This window comes from Varanus komodoensis, unplaced genomic scaffold (assembly GCF_004798865.1).
Source record: "Varanus komodoensis strain SLA01 unplaced genomic scaffold, ASM479886v1 scaffold10, whole genome shotgun sequence".
Taxonomy (NCBI): Eukaryota; Metazoa; Chordata; class Lepidosauria; order Squamata; family Varanidae; genus Varanus; species Varanus komodoensis.
Window position 1 is genome coordinate 19,106,799 of NW_025335269.1, and position 14,241 is coordinate 19,121,039.

Consider the following 14,241-nt stretch of genomic DNA (forward strand, 5'->3'; position numbering starts at 1 on the left):
AAGTCCCATTGATTTTAACAGGGCCACTTATAATTATTGCTAAATCTAGATCCATCCCTCTCCTCTAACAGTGACATGTTCTGCTATCTGCTTGCCATTTCTGCTTTCACTGCCTGCTCCTTAACTATGCTCTGATTTTTTAGCTTGCTTCCTTCTATCTGCATTGGGATTTATAGTTCCACATTCATTGAGAGAACCTGAACAGACAATAATTAGCAAGGGAAGGATGCTTAGGGTTGAGATGAAGGGGTCACTGAAAAATGTCAGTGTGATGTCCAGCATACCCTTGAGTACAAGTTGATGGGCAGCAATAGCAGTACCTTCATGGGCTTCCCAGTGGCATTTTTATGGGCGTAAGACAACCTGCAAAGCTCTTAAGTTCTCACAAGTTCTTAAAATTGTAGATGTGGCTTTGATATGGCTTTGATATAACTCAGAGGATTTAAACCCTCTCTGACTTGGATGATGGCAGTGGATCAAAAGGTGTACTAGCAGGATCACTCAGATTTCCTGTGGGATGTGAATAAAGCATGATGTTACATGCTGTTTCCTGACAACTGAAATAATTGTGTTCAAATGGCTTTTAGGGGATGTGTTTAGTGTCACATTTTACTTTTTGGCCACTCTGTTCTGGTAGGCTTTGACTCCTATCACAGCATTCTTCAGTCTGGTACCTTTGCATTGGATTACAGTTTTCAGAAGCTCCCAGCTTGTCTAACAAAGAGGAAAAGAGAGGCTGGCTGTGAAAAGTGGACTGCACTGCTGAAGGAGAACATTGACAGGCTAGCATAGATTGCAATGCCTGTGTGGCACAGCAAGTTACCACCACAAAGTTCCCCTGTGCTACGTCAAACCTAGTTTCTTCTGGAACTATTTCCAAACTTCTGGTTTGGCTCTAAAGCAGCCTTCCCCAGCCTTGTGCCTTCTGGACACTTTTGGACCGCAGCACCCAGAATTCCCAGTCAATGGCCCTGCTGCATGGGAATTCTGGGAGTTGTGGTCCAAATGCCTCTGAAGGCCACCAGGTTGGGGAAGGCTTCTTCTAAAGGGTTGAAGCAGAAGAAATTTCTGTTTTGTGCTCTTAAGTCTAAAGCTGGTAAGTCAAACCAGTGGAGTGGACAAGCAAGATTCTACCCCCCCCCCCCGACTCCTCAGCAAGCTGGATGAGATCAGGGGCCAGGCCCCATCTGTGAAATCCGGGGCAGGTCTCATTCTGATGTCATCAGGGTCATTTGGCTGAAGTCAGGAGTCAACTTCATTCCACATGGACTTTTCCCAACTGGGGAAAACGCTGGCAGGGTGAAAGCAGCTCCCTGATTCAGCTGCCTTTTGGAGGAGCATTTGGTCAGGGGACTTTTCTTGTTTAGGGAAAACCCTGGCAAAGGAAAATTCACTGGGCTTGTGGGGAAAAGAAACAGAGCAATTAAGTTTCTCAAAGGAATAGGTTCTTCAGGGTGGGAGATTCCTTATCTCTCATATGTGTTAAAATCAGAGTGTTTTTAAGTGAATTAATTGCATAATCCTGTACAAGTTTAGGCAGAAATGGGCTACAGCTCCCAGCACGCCCTGGCCTCAGTGGACTTGTGACGTGCAAATTGGCCGTCTACTTCTAGGGGGCGAATATTAGTTCTTTATTCCCTATTAATTTTAAGGTTAGGTAGTTGTACTTGTTTTCTTGATTGGGCTCGTTTACACACAAGGTCATGGATAATAGTACAAATATTTGGAACTTAAATTTGCTGCAAGGATGAATAGTCAGGAAACAAACAGGAACAGAATTAGATCATTGGTGATGGGGCAAAAAACAGAATGCTGTACATAATAGTGGTGAAGAATAAAAGGAAATATCTAATTGCTCATTGATGCTAGACAGCTGGTCAAGTGCAGAGCAGCTGTGAGTGATGGCGAAATGACTCTGAAGCACTGAGCTGATTAATGAGACGCTTTACCCAGAAAGTGCGAGTTTTTCCCAATTGCAGGCATGTTGCTTAACAGCCATGCACCATGGTTCTTGTTCCTAGCAATGCAAGATGAGACAGAATGTGAAATGGAAGGCTTCATTTGGGCAGCTTAGAACAGTCAGTCATGATTTGGAAAAGTTAAAAAATGCATGGATAATGGTTTTCCTTTCTGATCTTTTCATTACACTGAAATATAGAAAAAATGGCATTTCACTCCACCAGGATTTTCTGTGAGGCATATTGTCATATTGGATCAACAAAGGGAGATTCTAGCAGGAAACTGCTGAGCCAGGATTCATCTGCAAATTTGATATGATCAGGTGCTGGTTCAGTAGAGGCTGGTTATACTTAGGCTACTTCCCAAAGTCATTGTGCCTCATAAAAGTTTCAGACACATTATTAATCTTGCTCTGCCAATTCATTTCTGTTTACAGATGGGTCACTTTGATTGAATCTTGCTCTTTTTCAGTTGATTTAGGATTTTTGTTCCATTCTCTGTCAAATAATTTATTGCATCGCTTGGCCTTTTGACTCACTGTATAAAAAAGCAATCCCATGTTTCTCCTGTCTGCTCATGGGGTATGTTTATGTATACAAGCACATGTATACTTGCCCATTGAAGCTACTGCCTCATGTACCTGAGCGCTTTGATCTGTGGAAGCTCCTGTGTTTAATCTTCAAGGCAGAGGTCCTGCTGTTTTTGAAACTGTAGGCACATTTGGGAATTCAAGGAACTGCTGTGGGCACCACCACAAAACATCCCCCCACCTGACCAGGAGGATGTAGCTAGACATGTAATGGTTGCTGGTGGGGTGGATGGCTAGTCAAGGTGCACTAAAAAGGTGTAGAGGGAAAGAGTAAGACCAGAGGCTGTGATGAAGGGGAAAATAGCAAGGCAAAGTGGTAGTGGGGAAAGAAAGAGCAAGGCTAGGCAGCAAGACAAAGAAATGGTTAGCTTAGAGTATTTCCTAAACCCAGGGATGCTAGCTAGCATTCTGCTTCCTTTGTAAGCCATGACTATTAAACTACACAAACCCTGGTTTGTTATCCTAGCTTTTACAGGGAGCAGCAGGCTGGAATAGCCAGGCTTGGCTGACACACCAGACAAAAAAATTCTGCTCTTTTTTAGCTGCTCATGCAATTGGAAGAGCCAAGCAAGACCAAATGGTCTGAGTGCAAAAGAATGAAGTTTGCTCATTGTAAGCAAGGATCGCCCCCCCCCCCCCGCCAAATCCTGGCTTAACATGTAATGCAAATGTGGTCTCTAAATGTTGGGACATGTATTTTTTAAAAACTGACATCCTGAAACATAAGATCATTGGCCTTACTCTGTACATTTAAATATTTAATGTTAGATTAATAAAACCCATTGCAATTTTAAAGTAAACACAGCTTCAAAGCAAAGGTACTTTACAGTCAATAATATATTCCTTTCTACTTGGTAATGGGGCTGTCAATAGAATACCAATTTCTGTATAGCAGGTTGTCAAGAGGATAATACAATCTCTTTGTTATATGACACTCAGAAAGAGAATGCATTTCTTCCCTGGGCTTGCTTGCAGCATATAGCTGTTTCCTAGCCACAGGACTGAAGATTTAATGCTCTGTTTGCAATCAGTATATCTGAAAGCCTATCATCCCTGAAGGACAGGAGGACTGGCTTTGTCTGTCTTTCAGGGGTAGAATTCAAAATTAACTTGATGATCTCTAAGATTATATGAGCATGCATATATTGTGCTTTGTTCTTAAAATCATTACATGGTTTAAAAGGGCCTTAAAATTGGAATGACTTCTGCTTCTAGATATAGAATTATACCTTTTTTTCATGCAAAAGGGGGAATGCATTCTCATATTCTGAATTCTGTAGGTAGGAAGGGTTTGCTTCAGTGCCCAGTTTTTGAACAGTGTTTCATTTGTCCTTGTCTGTTGATAAAAATTAAATATACAGCATTGTTTGAAAATACTGGAAAACTTCAGCATGCATAATATATTTAGTCCTTAATTTAACAGAAAGCTCACTCCTTTTTAACAGGATCAAACTATTTATAATAGCATTACACGCACCCACCAATCTCCAAGAAAGTGCACATTATGGTTTTGTTCTGCCTTGTCGTCTTGACCTATTTTTGCAGGAGGTGTTAAATTATAAAAACTGATGTCATCCAGGCGCACGGTTCTCAAACTGAGTCAGAAATAACTAGGCTTTAGAGATGTTGGCTATAATTAAAATGTTTCCTTCATTGGTAAATGAAACATTTGTGTAGCAAATTATCTCCCTTTTCTGACTTGCTGTCAGGGTGTCAAAGTGTGTTTTTAATCTTTTCAATAAAGACATGGGTTGATTTTTCTAGAGTGGAATTAGCTAGACCACAGCTTTGGCCAACATGATTGCTAATTAATGGACAATGAGAAGGAATGGAAGAGAGGGGGGTGTGTATGTGTTTCCCCCATGAACTGATGAGAACTTCATTCCTTGGAATTGAGGCATCTGACAAGATGTTACCAATACAATCCCACCCACCCCCAATCCCAGCCTCCCATCTGCACTGCATATGCCCATATTCCCCACCTCTAATGGAATGGGCTATAGTTCCCCAAAGCTTATGCCAGAATATATTTGTTACTCTTTAAGGTATCCCAGTACTCTTTGGGATGTGTGTATATGTATTTACATACAAAGTGTGTCCTCTAGAAACAGAAGCCCTATGTTTTGGCTTTGCTGCTTTGGTATAATTAGAACTGTAGCCCAACATATTTGAAAGGCACCAGGTATGGGGATTGCGGGATATCCTACATTGTGCTACATCATAGCTCAGGGGAGCACCCACTGCGCCCTGATTTACAAGTTACAGCCCCCATGGTTTCTTTAAACCATGGATTAGACATGCCTGTGTGGAAGTGAAGGGACCAACTTGTGAAGGGACCCAACAACAATCCATGAACTAAAAGTCAGGGTGGTTTCTACCTCAAAAATGCAGAGTTGCAGGTTTGGATGTCCTGGATACATTCCTGGGTTATTCTGCAAAGTGGAAACCGGCACGTGGTTGGGAGCCAGCATACTTGCTCACTTCTGTGTGATCCCAAAGATCGTATGGTTTAAGCAACTCATGGGTAGTTGTTACATCCAGTATGGACCAGTATGTCTGTATGGTTCACTGTGAAGGCAGGTAACTCAATTGTTTTTGTTCAGTAGGCAGGATTGGGGAATCTTTGTGTAAGCTGAATGACCCAAGAGAGAAATCATTTGGGAACCTCAGGTGAAAGCGGACAGAGCTGGATATGATGGTGGGTGGATCAAGAGGCAACAGTGGGCAGAGTTTGCATCACTGTAGGATTGCATAGCTCTTTTTCTTTATGTGCCTTTCCATCCATTCTCTGTCTCTGCCTCTCTCATGCATGCATCAGCAAAAGCAAAGTGGAAATGATTTTCCGAGAGGATGGTTCCTAGAGCAAGAGTGGTCCTGAAACATCCACAGAATGAAAGATGCAGAGGACTGTATGAAATTAGGCTTAGGGCTGTGTGGCTGCAGGTTAGATTTAGGTTAGATCCCAGGCCTTAAGACACATGGCGGCCTCCCATCCTTCAGGGGTCAACACTTCAATAGACTCAGAGGGTGGTGACTAAGAGGTGGGCCTTTTCAGTGGTGACCCCCTTCTCTGGAACAACTGCCATGCTGCGGCCTACCTGGTGCCAGATTTGCCATCTTTTCAAAGCCAGGTTAAGACAGCCCGCTTTGCAGAGGGCTTTAAAGACTTTCCTGATCATTCAGAGACCTGATATGATTAGCCAGGTACCTTCTACTCTTGGCTGGGTCTTTTTCACTTGTCTTTTAATGTTCTTGTATATTCTTTTACATGTCTAATTCTTACTGTTTACTTCTATTGTTTTATATTTTGTTGTACACTGCCCAGACTATAGGTGGCATAGAAATGAAATAAACAAATAAAAATGATGGAACAACCTTGTTGAAGCTAAATGGGTTTGGATCTGCTCTGTGGGTGAATAGGAACCCTGTGTGTGGTGCCTTGAGGGGTGATTTAAATGCAGTTAATAAAATTTAGTCAGTTTCAGTGCTGAGGCACAGCAGCATTTTCTGTCCTCTAAGGTGCAGTTGAGCACAGACTTGTGCAGATAAAAGATGTGCAGCCCTGGTCCTAGGGTAGCAAATTGCTGCCTTTTATTATTGTTGTGTCTTTGTTCTTAGGAAGGGGTTTTTGTGGGATTTTCTACTTCAGGTTCCAAAAGAACTTGACCAGCCTTGAGTACTATGCATCTTGACTTGTTTCTGCATGTGTATGTTTGTGAACCATTTGCTTTTCCACCTCAAACAGTAAAATGTCTTGAGATGCTTTTATATATGCACATAAATAATAAGAAAAATAATACACAAAGATGAGTGAGAGGAGTTTGAAGAAAAGATTGAAAATGCTTAGGTTCTATTGGGTGAAAACCACCAGTCAGAAGTAACCATAATGGTTATTGGCTGAAAGGAGTTTCTCAGTCTGCACTGGTCTGACGCCAAGCAAATGTCCTTATGTGGTGAACCATCTCTATACTGAATGTTCAAAACATGCTTTGCAGTGCTGCACGCTTTCCAGTAACGTAGCCAAGAGATTACCTCTCTGTTTGGTGAACTATCCTATTCATTGTCCACCATGGATAGGAGTGGTAGGAGGAGATCAAAGAGAATAATACATGCAGCCATATACAGTATAATTAAAAAAAAAAAAAAAAAAAAAAACGGCAGCCCAGAAGGGTTGAACTTGGGAGCAGCTCCACCACATACGCAGTAATGTCCCTATATCTCCAGTCTCTCCAGCACTGCAAGGATAAGGGGGTGCAGCTTGACCAGAGAATAATGCCATCCATATAGCGTTTTGATTGTGGTTTATTTTGGTTTGACCAAGATAGTCTGGAAGGGTTCTATGGACCACATTCTAACCCAGCTGGTTAATTAATTTTGCAGTTCAGGTCAGCTTCCCTGCCCACTCTGAATCCTTAAGTGGTCCCAGCAGTTTTATCTAAAAGTAAGTTACACATGCTGAACAAAGTCCCTTTTAGATCCTTTGGTGACTGCAACCTTAAGGATTCAAATTTTGTTATAGGCCAAAGTAAAATTTTGGTTTTCTTTGTATAGCACCTGGTAAAGAAGATTTTTGGGTGATTTGTTATTAACAAATTAAAAGAACAATCAAGAATATGAAGTAGAACATAAAACTATACCAAAAACAGCAACATAAAATATGACAAGAAAACTCGCTGCCTCCCAAATTATGTGATTCCCAGCCTACATGAGTTATTTAAAAGGCCTGGGTGAAAAGAATGATGCCCTTCATATGTTCTTGGCTACAACTTCCTTCAGGCCCAGCCAGTAGTCATAGTTAAGGGATTTGTAGTTGAAAACATCTGGAAGCTATCTATGGAGATATCCACCTATCACCTATGGAGAAACAAAGCTACAAGCCATTTGGTTTCAGACAGTGGTGGCAGCAAATGAAGTTTCAGGCAAGGGATAGTATTTAGCGTTGTCCTGGTGGTAGCTCAAATAACAGTGTGTTAGTGTAAACCCATGCTTATTTATTTATTGCACATATGCTTATGCAATGTTACTAGCAACATATAATAACACAGCAATTTGCTAACTAAATTTGGTAGCAAAAGGGGGAGTTTTTCAGTTTAAAAAAGATGTATAAGAAGCATTACCAAGTTTGGGCAAATCCCTCTTTTTCCCCTTGTTGTACTAGTTATGTTTTGGAAGCTTTGATTTATACTAGTGCAATGCCATTAGCACTGGACAAGATAATGTTCTACATTACCCATAGTCAGTAGTCTTGTTAACTCTGAAAAAGGTCACTAAGTGTGTAGGTATACCTGGTCATTACAGCCTTACCTGTCATACGTTTTCTATGGAAACATCATAAGAATGCAGTAAACTTTAACCCAGAATGCAGTTCAGTGAAGGCAAGTTAAGTGTCCATTGAATATTTTTTCTTCACAATCACATTTTTATATAATTTAATGGATTTGGCCTTAGTTCAAACCTGGTTGGTAAAGCCAAGAAGCTATTAGAAGCCTACTGGTGTTAGTAGCTCTTTTATCATCTTTGGGTACTGCACTTGGACATTTATTATCATGATGATCTGTATTAACTCTAAAAGGTTGGGCCAAATGTGTTCTGATATATAGCCCAGAACAATTATTCCACAAATTTCCAATATGATATTACACCTGGGAACTGTCTGTTAATTATTACTGATCTATGCAAACTGCTTTACTAATGCCTTTTGCTGCCTTTTCCTCTGTAGGATGCCCGTCAGAAATTCCGTTCTGTTCTTGTTGAAGCTACGCTAAAACTAGATGAACTAGTGAAGAAGATTGGAAAAGCAGTAGAAGACTCAAAACCTTATTGGGAAGCACGGAGAGTTGCCAGGCAGGTAAGAACATAGCTGAAAACTCTATGCTATTAATTGGGTTGGATGCAACTCCAGCTACATAGTTGAAAGCATAAAAATGCTGTTTATAATGTCTGATGTGTAGGCATTTGACTGACACCATGGTGGGATATTTCAACTGTGTGTTTGTCACCTCTCTCCCTGCTACTACTTGCAAGTACCACTCATGAGGATGTAAGCTATCAAAGGGTATGCTTTTTCTCATTCCTACTATCTACTAATAATCTTTTGGAAACTTCCAACAACCTACTGTTTTTCTCTTTTCCAAAAGCTGCAACTGTGTCAAAACAGAATCAATTCTTGTTATTCATATTTGTCTTTTTATTTTCATTTTTGTCATTTAAAATTTAGGAAGCAGAGCATTTAAATAGATAAAAGAACGAAGCTTCATAGTTATTTGTAGATGTTTGTACTTGGCTTATTCTTCAGGGGTCAGTTTGGATACTTCTGCAACTGATGGAAAACTGAAATATAGAACCTCTTTCTCTCTCTCTTTTAAAAAACTAGTCAACATTGAAAACAATTGCAGAACAACTTAAATGACTTTTGGTAGGTTGGAATGGGACCCAACTGTGTATATACTTAGCCACTTGGACACTTGCTGAGTTCACCATCAAAACAGTGGTCAAAATGGCTTCCTTTTCCTACCATCTCCCACTTTTTACAACAACAGCTCTGTGAAGTAGGTTAGGCTGAGAATGAGTGACTGGTCCAAAGTCACCCAGTGAGCATCACGGCTGTCCAAAACTCTAACTGCTGCACTGTGCAGGTGTCCCAGGTTGAAAGCAAAAGTATAGAGCCTAAAATAAAAGCTGCAGTGAATAAGGAGCCTCACTGACATGGGAGTCACCAGCTTCCCCTGGATGCATGTGTCCCCTTCTGGAGGCTCAGGGAAGTATGGAAAGACAGAGGAAACTGAAAACAGTCAGGATAACACTAAAAAATTAGAGTATCAAAAGGGGGAGATAAACTTGCTGCGTTTGGGGGCAAAAGGCCCCTATTTACAGCATCACCATCATCATCATCATCATCTAGATTGGTTTTTTAGTTTACCTTTTCTCATCTTGCAAGGAACTCAGAGCAGCTTACATAGTTCTCCTCCTCTCCTTTTTATCCTTGCAACCACTTTGAGAGTTAGGTTAGGGTAAGAGCAGTGGCAGTCCCAAAGTCACCCAGTGAGCATCATGGCCAAATGAGGACTAGAGTACAGCTTTTCCACATCTCAGTCCAACACTGTAACCACTACATCTGCCAAATTCGCAGATTATCCTTTGTCTGTTTCAGAGGTAGACTACCACCATGTTCATGATTAATACTCATTCTTAGTTTGTACATGTAAGAATCCGAGGATTCTTGTAAGGATTGTGTTTATGGAGAAAGATAGGCTCCTTTTTTTCAAAGTTCAAAAGTGGTAGAAAGTCCAGCTTCAGGCTAAGCAAAAGAACTACATCAACCCTTGACTATGTTCAAGAACCATGTAGAGAGAAGATTAGAAATAGTTGGTTGCTTTTAAAATGAAATGAAGCATAAAAGTAGTTACCTAAGACTTTACTCTCAGTAACCTAAAAATTCTAAGAATAACTCCCCAAAGCAACTTGCAGATGGTTTGGGGGTGGGGAGGGCACCTGTGAATTCACAACTTGGTTTAGTCTTGACTCTGTGCCAGCTGCTCCAAGACAAAGAAAGATTTCACAAACAAAAGTACAACAACAACAGTCAGAGACAGTTTGGACATTCAAACTGAACAAATGAGCAGGTGCCTTCCAGGTGATTCCTGCATGTATCTCTTTAATATAAGGCTGAATCACAGACAGGAGTAAAGGGGAAACAGGAGCCTGGGATGTGTTGGAATGCAGATCTGCTTCCTATAAATGTCTCAACATGTTCTTTTTCAAAGACATTTCTAGAAAGAGGGTATATGTAGGGCTTGTCACAATTCTATTTATGTACTTAATGGGGGTATTTATCTTTTATTTCACAAATAGCCTAGATAGCTTCTACTGTTTGGCAGTACAGAAATGCAAATAAGGAAGTAAATTGAAAACATTAAATACTGTGGCTGTATTTAATGTTGTCAGAGCATTCTGTTGTAAGAAGGAGGGGAAAATGGCCCCACTTCTGAGCTTTCCAATTTCATCAGTCATGGTGACCAGACCTGTGATCCTATTTTGTACTTTTTTTCAACTACTGCTCACTTTCCTTAGACACTGAAGAAGCAGAAGGGTGGCCACTTGCCCCTCCAGAAGGAAACTAATCCATTCTTATTAGTAGTTGAAAGGTAGGTCATGATTTGGGCTTGCAAACCATCTATTTTTGCAGGATTGCAAGGTAGCTAATATGCAACCATAGTGGCTCACCACCCTGGCTGTGCCAAGTATGTGCTGAGAGTATTTGTATAATTGCTCTCAGCTATGTAGCTTCTGGTGCTGGGTGAACCCACCCAGGATGACAAGACCCAAGAACCATACAACAGCCCATGGGCCACTTCAGTGGGACTGACCAAATTAAATTGGCCCAGATTGAATCTGAGTCCTCAAAATGAACTCTGGATGAATCACTCTGAATATTTGTTTGTAAATCTTAGTTTAAAGGATCAACTTCTGGAAATTCATTAGGCTTGCTGCCAACCAAAAAATACTTGTCAGTTTATTCACTGGCTGTGCTCAGGTCTGGAACTTATTCTTCAGTAATGTTTCTGTGGAAACTGCAGGAAAAAGGAGAGGGATCTACATGGCTTTTGTAGAAACAACAGACTTTTACATCTCTCCTTCTCATCTCTTGCCTCCAGTTGTCTGACTTCTTGTTAATTCTAAAGCTGCTCCATGGTTTCATTGCCCATTTTGGATATTATAGGAATACATAAAGGAGCAGGTTTGCGCATGCCTGACTTTCATGCAATCATCTGGAAACTTAACATGTGTGGGTGTCTCTCCATCTGCCCTGGGAGCTTTGAAAAACCAGGGAGACTGCTTGCATAGTGAAGTATCTATGGCTCTGAGTTTAAAATTTCTTAAAAAAGCCTATATGTTAAACCAGTTCTGGACGAAGGTAAATCAATTATTTGATTCACCAGCTCAGTTTTCAAATTTCATTATTTCGTTGCAGCAAACTGAGCAATGACATAGATTTGGACTGCCTTTTCAGAATATTCCTTGGCAAGAGAGGAAAGGAAGATTCATTTGAGATACCAAATCCTGTGTCAGTAAAAATGGGACGGAGTTGTGTTCATATTTGGCCAACTGCCCCAGAGCTGGTAAAAAGCAGAAGAGCTGGCATAGATCCAGTTGAATAACTGACTGACCTTTTTTGGTTTAGTGGTGCTTGTTTAACTGTTTGAAATCCAAGATGCAACCTGCTTAACTTTCCTTTTTTCTTTTCTTGAATGAGAAAATCCAGGAAACAGAAAATATTTGTGTGTGTGTGTGTTTATAAAGGTTTGGGGTACGGGGAGACATACAGTAAAATCCATTAGCAGCTGGTATAGTGTAGTAGCTAAGAGTTGGAGCTATGAATCGGGAAGTTCCTGGTTCAAATCTCAACATAAAGTCATTAGGTTGCCTTAGGCATGTCCCTCTTTCTCAACCTTCGCCCCACCCATTTTAATATGGAAGAAGATAATCCTGGCTTACTGTACAGGTTTCTGTGTTTATTTATTATATTTCTAATCTAAGTCAGCTTACATTATCCTCTTTCTCTCCCTCTCTATTTTATTCTCACAACAACCCTGTGCAGTAGGTTAGATTGATAGCGACTGGTCCAGAGTCATCAAGTGAGCTTCCTGGCCCTGAGTGGGAACTAGAATTCAGACTTCTTAAGCTGCAGTTCAACATTTTCTAGCTCTTTCACATGAGCTGTAAGTGTTGTAGTGCACATAAAGTACTTTGAACTCTTGAAAGTGTTTTACACATGTTAAGTCACCTTATTATTTTGCATCATGCTTTAGCAGTGTTGGATTGGGAGGAGAATGGTAACCCCTGTGCAGGGCTATATTGTTAGGCTTCTTGTTGCTTTGACCCATAGGTTACTCTTCCTCTTTGGCTTGTTAACCTGTAAGCACCCCTGGACCATAATTAAAGGCAGTTCCTTCTTTCTTTGTCCTGTTTATATTGATATATGTAGGTAGGTAGGTAGGTTCAGGAGGCCTTTGTCCCCAAATCTTAATAGAATAGTGACTTTTATTACAGCCTTATCATAACTTCTAGATAGAGTGTGGTTTATTAAGAAAGCCAAGCCAGGACTATCAGCATGTGATAGACAACCGGGCCCAGAAGGGATAGAAATTAGGTGGGTTCTGAAACTCACATATGCCACACTATTGACTACAGTTGTCTGTCTTGTTGCTTTTGTTCCCCATGCTGCCCTGGTACTTTACATGTGGTTACAGTTGGGCCATTGTGCATCATAGCATAACGGAAAAGCTGTGAATAAATGCTCTGGAGACATTCCCTGCTCTAGCGTGGTTGAAGTGAAGCAAGTGGAAGAGCCCTGTGTAAACATATTGAAATTTTCCCAAAGAAGAATGGAATTTATTGATGGTGTTTTATATTTGTGTTTAAGAGAGAGAGATATATATCCTTTTTCATTAGATGTCCTTCCAGTTCCAAAGCAAGTTTTAATTATTTACATCTCACTGAAACCACAAACCTCTTAAATGCTTCAGTGTAACAAACCTGGCTAACATCTCTTCTTTGGGATTGAGATGTACTCTTCTGTATTTACAGCTTCTTATGGTTATGTAATAGCTTATTTTTCATATGCTAGGATCTTTGCCAGTCTTGCCAGCATGAGAGATAAGTTATCCTTAAATCTGGCATTGGTGCTACTACTGTGGTCTGTGAAATAAAGTCCCCTGTAAGCTTCAACTGCCTCTGTCTTGGCCCTTTTGCTCCCATGACCTCTTTGTGATTTATTATTCCCTCTAGGCCTGCACTTCATAGCAACCCTTCTCTTTAGAAGTTATTTCATTTCCGTTAAGGAACGGCATTAAATCTTGAACAGTCCCCCTCTTCCATCATCTTGAGGAAACTGTGGAAGCATGACAACAAACTTATTTGGAGCTTGCTTGACACGGGCAAGCAACCAGGCCTTTCTCCTTGTTTTGAAACATCCTTTCCTCCTCTTTGTATGAATCCACCTCAACCTCAGTGTTGAATTCTAGGAAAAACAGAAACATGACCTGATAAGAAACTGCTGAAGAGAGCAAAATGGCTTCCTGCCCTTAAAATTGTGGAATTTTGTAACTAGAGCAGGGGGGTTGATTTTCTGAGCTGGAATGTTTGCCTGGTTTGGAAAAGGAAATCTTTCACACCAGTTGCCTGAGTTATTTGTGGAGTTGTCACAGGGTGACTACACACATTATATTTTACTCTCAAAGCTGAATATGATATTTCCTATTGTATTTCAACATCAACAGGTTGGATTTCATTGCCTTTGAGCTTTAGTGTGTAAGCTGCTTGCTGGTTTTAATCTCATTAATCATATCATTGCACTAACTTTAAAGCAACAACAAGTTCACAGGACAGCTTTAGACATGCCCAAAGGCTTCTATGTGCTTAGTATTGGCAAGTTCAGTCGGGCTCATTTCCCTTCAGTGGGGCTCATTTCCCGGCAGGTCTGCTTAGGATTGCGCATAGATGCTTTGCTTTGTACACTTGCTTGGGAACAGCAGCAATCCTTGTGGCACCTCAAATTACTTTTGAAACTCTTACAATGCAAAACCAAGCTTGCCTCATGCAGTGTATGGCTATGTTGTACCAAGCACAGAAGCTCGGGATTACTGATGTGGCCTTTGAGCTTTGCATTTTGAATTTGTGTGGAAGGTGGCACT

General features: G+C 40.8%; 1 protein-coding gene across 1 annotated transcript in view; it reads left to right on the forward strand.

Moving 5' to 3' along the window:
• The window catches only part of SH3BP5 (SH3 domain binding protein 5), a 41,844-nt gene that overhangs the window by 8,995 nt on the left and 18,608 nt on the right, over positions 1-14,241 (forward strand). Inside the window, exon 3 of the mRNA XM_044455660.1 lies at positions 8,268-8,396. Coding sequence (XP_044311595.1) covers positions 8,268-8,396 — 129 coding nt within the window. The remainder of the gene's footprint in view (positions 1-8,267; positions 8,397-14,241) is intronic.